This window comes from Pteropus vampyrus, unplaced genomic scaffold (genome assembly GCF_000151845.1).
Source record: "Pteropus vampyrus isolate Shadow unplaced genomic scaffold, Pvam_2.0 Scaffold226, whole genome shotgun sequence".
Classification (NCBI taxonomy): domain Eukaryota; kingdom Metazoa; phylum Chordata; class Mammalia; order Chiroptera; family Pteropodidae; genus Pteropus; species Pteropus vampyrus.
Genome location: NW_011889007.1, coordinates 685,110 through 693,603, shown reverse-complemented (window position 1 = coordinate 693,603; position 8,494 = coordinate 685,110). Strand labels below are relative to the sequence as shown.

At 46.1% G+C, this 8,494-nt stretch overlaps 1 protein-coding gene and 1 pseudogene across 1 annotated transcript in view; both read right to left on the bottom strand.

The window, feature by feature from the left end:
* The window catches only part of CATSPERD (cation channel sperm associated auxiliary subunit delta), a 38,787-nt gene that overhangs the window by 28,869 nt on the left and 1,424 nt on the right, over positions 1-8,494 (bottom strand). Inside the window, exons 2-5 of the mRNA XM_023538597.1 lie at positions 7,373-7,427; positions 6,493-6,569; positions 1,482-1,554; positions 656-770 (exon numbers count right to left, since the gene is read on the bottom strand). Coding sequence (XP_023394365.1) covers positions 656-770; positions 1,482-1,554; positions 6,493-6,569; positions 7,373-7,427 — 320 coding nt within the window. The remainder of the gene's footprint in view (positions 1-655; positions 771-1,481; positions 1,555-6,492; positions 6,570-7,372; positions 7,428-8,494) is intronic.
* Positions 4,418-4,541, bottom strand: LOC111747539 (annotated as a pseudogene).

The following is an 8,494-nucleotide window of genomic DNA, read 5'->3' as shown; positions in this document are numbered from 1 at the left end:
CGTGGTGATGTTTGGGAACATTTTTGTTGTCAGGACTTGGGAGGGGAGGCTCCTTGCATGGAGCGGGTGGGGACCAGGAATGCTGCTCAGCACCCCACAGTGCTCGGGACGGCCTCCCGCCCCCCCCCAGCAGAGAAGGACCTGGCCGCAAATGTCAGCAGGGCCGAGAGGCGCCTCGTGCCGACCCCTTCCTCACCGCCATGAGTACCCGAGCTCTCTCCCTGCCTCCCTTTCTTTCCCTGAGAGAGAGAAGGCCACCCCTCTTCTCCTCTGAAACCTACGTCTCCCTGTTGTCGTTCTCGACCCCCTCTCCTCGCCTCCTTCCCCTTGGTTCTCTCCTTCCCTTCTTCTTCAAGCTCACCTGCTCTGCTGTGCCTAACAGGAAGTACTGGAGCCTGAATCTTCCCGTCACGCAGCCTTGTCACCATGCATCTGGGCGTCATTCGTGCCCAGAGCAGGGTTTCGTGATTTGTAACTACAATCCCCAACAGAAACACGAGGTTCCCGCCCTGTGGGATGGGGGTTCGGGCTGACCCGCGTTTGAATTTTAAAGGGCGAGGTAGCGTCCAAGTAGCAGTGTGGTTTACACTTCAGAACTTGACCTTTTCTCTGACGTTGGCTGAACTCAAGCAAAAAAACCCACAAAAACACGTACCTCTAGATCTCGCCCAGAAATCGTCTTCATAATTATAAATGTAGATTTTTCGATTCACTACTAACAGCAGCACCGAATCGGCAAAATGAGCCGATGTGACTTCTGGTACGCCGACCTACAAACAACGGCACATGTGACATCGGTCAGCTCTTCCGACGTAAGTTTGGGAAGCGGTCCTTCTAGACGTGCGGGTTTGTGCGAGCAGGAGTTGTTCGCTTCCTAGATACTGGGGACGATGTGTCCTGGGGTCGGCTGCATCTAGAGGTACAACTGGGAGGTTGACATCGGTGTCGGGTGCCTAAGCTCACTCCGCCTCCCGCTCCTTCATCAAAACCTTCTCTAAGGATGAAGCCTAAAGATAAAGGATGGACGAGGGGCATGAATGATGAGCGTCACCGTCGCTCCTAAGAGAAATGCTGGTACCCAGGTGACACAACCTCGAAGGCAGGGGCACGAATGGCAGGCTTCCTCGAGAGAGCCACCAGAGGGTAAATGTCCCTCCGTTTGTGTTTAGGACAATTTAGGGAGGCCCTTAAATTAGTGCATGCGATCCATCCATTCCCAACACAACCACTGTAGGAGGCACTAGCAACGGTTCTGTTTCCTTTTTGGGGGGACGCGGGGGAAGCCCATTTTGGTAGCAAGGACAGAACAGAATCACCCCTCCTTTTGGCTTAGAAACTGCTGTGTGTCTTTCAGAGGTACATTTTGTGAAATAAATCTCCAAACTAACAAAAACAGACTAATGTGGTATTTCCGAACTATATCTTCCCCCTGAGCATTAGCTATTTCGAGCATCCTTCGGATCGTCCCGTAAAATAACTACCTTCATTGATGCAGGGATGGAAAGTGGGAGGAGACTACTCTCAAAGTTATTTCTCGTGAAAAAAAGTTGTCTTCTGAAATAAACAATGAAAGAGTTAAATTAGGACAATTTCACACACACAAAAGAAAAAAGACAATGGAAAAGTTCCATTCGAACAAAATTCCTTTTTAACAAGGAACCATTTGGCTTCTATCATCTATCATCTATCTATGTATCTATCATCTGTCTATTTATCTATCATCTATCTATCATCTCTCCATCCATCTATCATCCATCCATCTATCCATCTATCTATCATCTATTTATCTATCCTCTATCATCCATCCATCCATCCGTCCATCTATCCATCTATTTATCTATCATCTATCTGTCATCTATCCACCCACCCACCTATTTTTCGTTTGAGTAAATTTCCATAGCCTAGCTATTTGGCTTCTTGAAATAACATTATTTCAAAAGTGCAACCACGTCAAATATGATAGTGTATAAAACATCCATTATATGACAGCCTGCCTTGCTAGGGATGACCTTCGGTTTTGTCATTTATATGGCCCTGATCCAACTAAAGTAAAGGGCTTCAGCTCAGGACTGTGTCTACAAGAAAGAAATGGTTTGTTTCTTCCTGCAGGAACTTAAGGAGTGAATGGCCGCCCCGAACGTGGTATTTCCAGGTCTCCTCCTCCCTCGCCTCCCCAAAGTTTTACGGTTTTAGACAGACAGGAACTGCTGAGTTAATTCCCACGTATTTTAAGGTTTTTGTTGCCATTGCGAATGGTATTTTTCATAATTGCCTTTTCTAAGTGGCCGTGGCTGGTTCATAAGAGAGTTGTTGATGTTTTAAGACTCTGTCTTGTATTTGGCTAACTTGCTGCCCTCAGTTGCTACTTCTGGTTTTGATACACTTGCATTTGGCGAATGTCTTTCTTTCCAATTGTGTTTTATGTTTCATAGCTTTCTCTTATCATTGCACTGGCTGGGACCTCGAATACCAAGTTGAATGAAAGCGATGTGATTCTGTTGGCTATTGTTACTTTTATATTGTCTCTTTTACGTGGTTAAATACTTTCAGCACGTGTATGATTGACATCAAAACCAATAAAACATAGGTGGAGGAAGGAACTCTGAGGCATAAACTGTGCAATATTATTTCGTTTACTTTCTCAATTTTTGTTTTGTTTTTATTTTAGAACCCGTCGTCAAGGTAAGTTTTTCTAAACAAAAGTTTCCTGAAACACTATAAGGGTCCCAACCTATTTTCTCTTTTAAAATACGAACTCTAATTCGTTCATTCATTTGACACACATTTATCGAACACTGGGCTCTGGGGACACGTTTTTGCCCACAAGACCTTCTTTAGTTCACTAGAAAAAAATGCAAAGAAGAAAGTTTGAGGTTGGAATAAATATACAGAGGCTCACTTTTCCGGCAACCACTATCAGAAGCCTAATTAAGAACCTAGACGTAAGCGACAAGCAGCTTCAGTGTGTGCTACACTGACATCATATTGTCTATGGACGAAAGGTCAAATACTTTACTGATATGCTCTCCTTCGAATTTTATGTGGTCCGGTTTTAGACAATTTAAAAACAGTAAATTAGACAGCGGGGGACTCTCACGCCAAAACGACTGGCGTGGTGGCAACAACAAAAGGTGATCACTGTCAGCAGGTGGAGAAAACAGAAAAAAAATTAGAAGGAGATCTATCGTGACAGCCAGCCCAGAAGGTGAGAGCTGCCGGCATCGACCGCGCCGCTCTGCGCTCAGGAAACTCGAGTGGCGGCCTGTCCTGAAGGATCAAGGGCAGAGCTTCTGAATTGTCCTGTGGGGCGGTCCTCGGTCCTCGGTCCTCCTCGGTAGGACTCGACCTGTTTCCCCGCCTTCGGGGCTTCTAACCCTCAGCACTATTGACCTTGAGCTTTCCGCCAGAGGTAACCCAGAATCCAAATTCATCGCCATGCCTTCCACGTGATCCGATACTACTGACATCCCCCTTCACTCTCTCTCCCTTAACCACTGCATTTGAGCTGTTCTTCGGTCAAGTAAGGGCCAGCCTCAGGGCCTCAGGGCCTCTGCACGTGCTGTCCCTGTGGCCTGGAATGCTCTTCCCCCTGCTGCAAGAGGAAAGGACACCCAGGCAGAGGGGCCGGCTGGGGCTGGGACAAAGGTCTCAGGAAAGACATGCACTAGAAAACATAAACAAGTTAGAATTGTAGATTAACTTCCTAGAAATGGGATCATCGTGTCCGAGAACGTGTTGAATATTTTGACAGATTCTGCCAAACTGTCCCTCCACAAAAGGGGGTCCCGCTCAGCCTCATGCCCGTTGGAACTCATCCTCATCAACACGACAGGCAAAAAGTGATATCTCATTTTGTTAAGCATTAGAATCTCTCGTTTATGGAAGCTTTTGGAGTCAGACCCTCCCCGACTCCTGTGTGTCTGGGTGTCAGGGTACCTTTTAAGCGTGTCGTGTCCTAGGCCGGGGTCTGCAAATTCTTCTGTAAAGGGCTAGATGGGAAATATTTTAGGGGCGGCATGGCCTCTGTCTCAATGACTCAACTCTGCCATTGCCACGGACAATACGAATGAATGTGGCCCTGTGCCAATAAAACTTTATTCATGGACACTGAAATGTGAATTTCACATCATTTTCATGTGTCACATAGTATTAGTCTTCTTTTTTTTGTTTTCAATCATATATAAATGTAAAGACTACTCTTAGCTCGCCAGCCACACAAAATCAGATGGCGGCTGACCCACCCCAGGAGCCGTCCTGGTGACTTCCCCTCTAAAGCACTGCTGTCCTACAGAGACGAGGTGTTTTTTTTTGTTTTTTTGTTTTTTTGTTTTTTTTTTAGGTGAGGCAACCCTTGGTTGACCTCAGAGATTGCAAGGACCTTATCAGCTTACAATTCCTTATTTTTTTTTAGTTTTTACGCCTACAGCACCTGGTCTTCCTAGGTGGTCTCCCATCCAAGTACTAACCAGGCCCGACCCTGCTTAGCTTCCGAGATCAGACAGGATCGGGCACGTTCTGGGTGACATGGCCTGGCCATAGACAAGACATTCGTTTCTGATCTGTCCAATATGGCAGCCACACTGAGCACTTGAAATATGGTTAGTCTGACTGGTGGATTTTTCATGGTATTTGATTTTAATTAACGTTTTTTGTTTAATTTTTTAAATTGTAGTAAAATACAACATAAAATTTATATTTCACAATTCACTTTATTGTAACTGCGGTAGAATACACATAACAAATTGTATCGTTTTAATCATCTTTAAGTGCACAGCTCGGTGGCGTTAAGCACACACACATTGCAGAGCCACCGTCCCCACTGTCTGTCTCCAGAACTTTCTCATCTTCCCAAACTGGCACTCTGTCTCCATTAAACACTCACTCCCCTCCCCTCCCCCAGCCCCTGGCTCCACCATCTACTTCCTGTCTCTATGGATTGATTCCTCTGGGGACCTCCTGTGAGTGGAATCGCTCGGTAATGGTCCTTTGGTGTCTGGCTTATGTCACTGAGCATAATATCCTCAGGGTTCCCCCACATTGCAGTAGGTATCAGGATCTCCTTCCTTTTTAAGGCTGAAGAATATTCCACTGTCTGGATGGACCACACTGTATGCATCCATCATTCCTCCATGAAAAATTTAAATTCGAATGGCCACATGTGGCTAGTGGTCACTCCACGGCAGCTCAGCTCTAAAGGAACCACAGAGTTCGCATCTTACCATTAGAGACGCTTCTGCCATGGGAGGAGCAGCTGAGTCCTCACCCTGCCCAGGGCCAGCCTTGCTCCCCTGCTCCCCATCCCCACCCTGGGACCTGTCCAGGTGGTCACCGCCTCGGTCCAGGCCCTTCTTGTCAGAGGGAACCTGCGTCCCTTTCTGCTGAGCTCTCCTTAGTGACCTGTCTTCTCTCTCCTGTTGTCTTGGCTTCTGGAACCGGTACCATGAACTTTGGACCTCTGCGTCCTGGCTTCCCATCGGCTCGACTGCCCCCGTGCCCTGGCTCTTCCATGACAGCCTTCCTCCTCCACCCCGCCTCCCTCGGCTTCTAGGTCTCCTGCTTTCCATTCTCTTTCTCTTCTCCGCAAAGTCAGTCTCCGCCAGAGCCTCCAACCACTGAACACGTGATGCCTGGGGGACTGCAGCTATGCCCGCAACCAGAACCGCCACTCGTCTGGACGTGACCTTCAGTTCCCATCTCTGGTCTTATGTGTCCTTCAGTTCCCATCTCTGGTCTTATGTGTCCTTCATGTTCCTGCAGGCGGCCTGCCATCCTGGGCTGCCGCCCCTCTCCTGGGCCTTTTGGCCAGACACTTGGACACTGTCTTCGACCACTTGCTCCCCTCCATTGTGCACACCCCGAGGGTGGCGAGTCCTGCTGAGCCGGCCTCCTTGTCCCTTACGTGGCCTTCCTTTCCACTTAGGCTTTCCATGTCATGCAATGTGTTCTTGACCTGGGCTTTCGGAAATCTTCCTAAACACAAATGGTGTGGCCCCAAATTCCCCACTGCTTTTAGGATGGGGGGGTACACATATTATATCAGGTACATACCTGGTTTTCGAACCGTGCACCCTGACAATCCCTAGTGCATGCTGGGTGTGGCATTTCCACCCCTCTGAATGCTCCATGCCCAGCCCTTCATATTTGGTTCCCCCTCGCCCCAGTGAACTCCTATTCATCCTTCAAAACCCAGTTTGGGCATCAATTCCCCAGTGGAAACGTCCTAGGCATTTTCTCCTCGGATTTCACCCATGAGTGCTTATATTAAGCATCTGTGACAGGTGGTACAACAGCATATCGCAAACATTTTAGTTGCTTGCTGGTCTCTTCATCTCTCATCCTCTGACCCCCGACCCAACAGTGGCCTCCCTGCAGGCCGGTGACTAGCAACACAGGACAGAGCCGTCTTCCTTAATGTTTACTGAATGAATCAGTGAGGGCAAATCTACCATTTTAATAAAAAGGACGGTAACAATTCAAAAAATGGTGACTTACCCTAGATACAGGGCTATGTTTTTCTGGCAAGGATGTTTAATCAAGCGTGTTGTCATAGATGAAAAATGCAGAAGGTCCTAGAGAGATAGTCACAAAGTCTTAATACCAATGATGATAAACACCTGTCATAAACAATGTCCTCATGTGCAACACTGAAAACGTAAATAAAGGTGAAATCTGAATTAGGCGGGTGGATTTTATCATTGTCCTCTTTCTGTTTTGATATTATACTCTGGTTATGTCAGATGTCACCACTGGGTGAAGGGTATCTGGGACATCTCTAAACTATTTTTGCAACTTGCTGTGAATCTATTATGTCAAAATAAAAAGTGAAAAAAATCGAGATAATAATTCGTATCGCATTTTCTTCTGTGTACATCGTTTATTTACAGATTGTTAATTATTAGAAAGAGAGGCTAGAGAACAAAGAATCATAAAGCTAACATGTTAGAAACCAGTCACTTAGAGATTATTCAGAAATGCAGACACTATTCTGAAATAATGTGATGTCACTAGGAAACGCATTTTAACTGGTGAAATTTTTTTTTTTTTTCCATGCATTTTAGGCACAAGTTGAGGGAAAGGGACAAAGCAACAGTTTGCTTCCTAGGTTACTGAGATTTAAAATCTTCCATCAGATAGAACACTGGTGGTCTGAGTTCTAAACCCACTTCTATCTCCTGGCTTTGTCCAGGTTACTTGATCTTTCTTAACTACTTTTTTAGTGGAATGAAAAAATAAATCCCTTATTTTAAAGGGCAATGGTAAGGATTAGACTATGTTCTACGCCTGACACAACACTGGCAGCCCCAAAATACTGGGAAATGTTCTGATCTAGTGATTAGACAAAAATGAAAATGTTAAACATGGAGCCACATACCCCTCGAATTTGCTGTTCCACAGGAAACACCTTTCCCGTCCTCACGGTGTGAGTACTAGAGGTAAGTGACAAGAGACCGACAAACATCTGTCAATGTTTATTGAATATTCAGCATGACTCTAAACAGCCTGCCTCTGGGTTAACTCTTAAGTACCTGTTCTTGATGCTTTTAGGGTTCTAGGAGCTCCTGGAAAACCTAATGCAACTGGGAGACTTCTCTCCCACAAGCAGACGTATAGATGCGCAAAAACGGAGTCACGATTTCCAAGGACTCATAAAGGCTCATTTGCAGGCCCCGGATTAGGAATGTTAGGAATTTCTACTCCAAGGATTGTTTTTTTTCTCTTTTCCTTCGGGGGAGGTGTGTTGGTGGCTGTGAGAATGTTGGTACAGTTTACAGCAGCGGTTCTCAATCTTGGCTGTGCGCCAGAAGCGCCTGGCGGGCTTGATGAGACTGTAGATGGCTGGGTGCCACCTGAGACTCTGATTCAGCAGACCCGGGGAATTGCAATTCTAACGAATCCCCAGGTATGCTGTTGCTGCTGGTCCGGGACCGCACTTTGAGAACTCGTGTGGGGAAATGGGAGAATTAGATGTAATCGAGCTTTTCAGATTTTGAGACAAATCCACCTAGTAAATCTTATTGGCAAACCCTACTCCTCACTGACTAGCTATGTGTCTTTATTTTCACTGGGTCTGTTTTCACATCTATAAAATAAGCTTAAGGAATCGGTACTCCGTGGACCTTGTTGTAAAGATCAAATGAGGCCATTCATCAAAAGTACACATTCACTATTTTACCGGTAAACAGGGCCCTGCTAAATGTGACAGCTCACTCCAGGCAGGAGCCCCCTGAGGACAGGAACTGGGCTTTAGCATCCGTCTAGCCCCGTGGCACCTTGCAGAGACTTCACTGATCTAACAGTTACTGAAATCTAAAAATGTTCTGGGTTAGGAGTTAATAAGATAAACACTCTACACCCTTATAGGCTAATATTCTAGTGACAGCAACAGAAAAAAAATTGTCAAAAGAACAGAAGTTTGTGATTGATAGGAAAACGCCGCTATGGGGAGGGAGGATGTGGAAAGGTATTAGATTCGGGGGCCTTAAACAAGGAAATA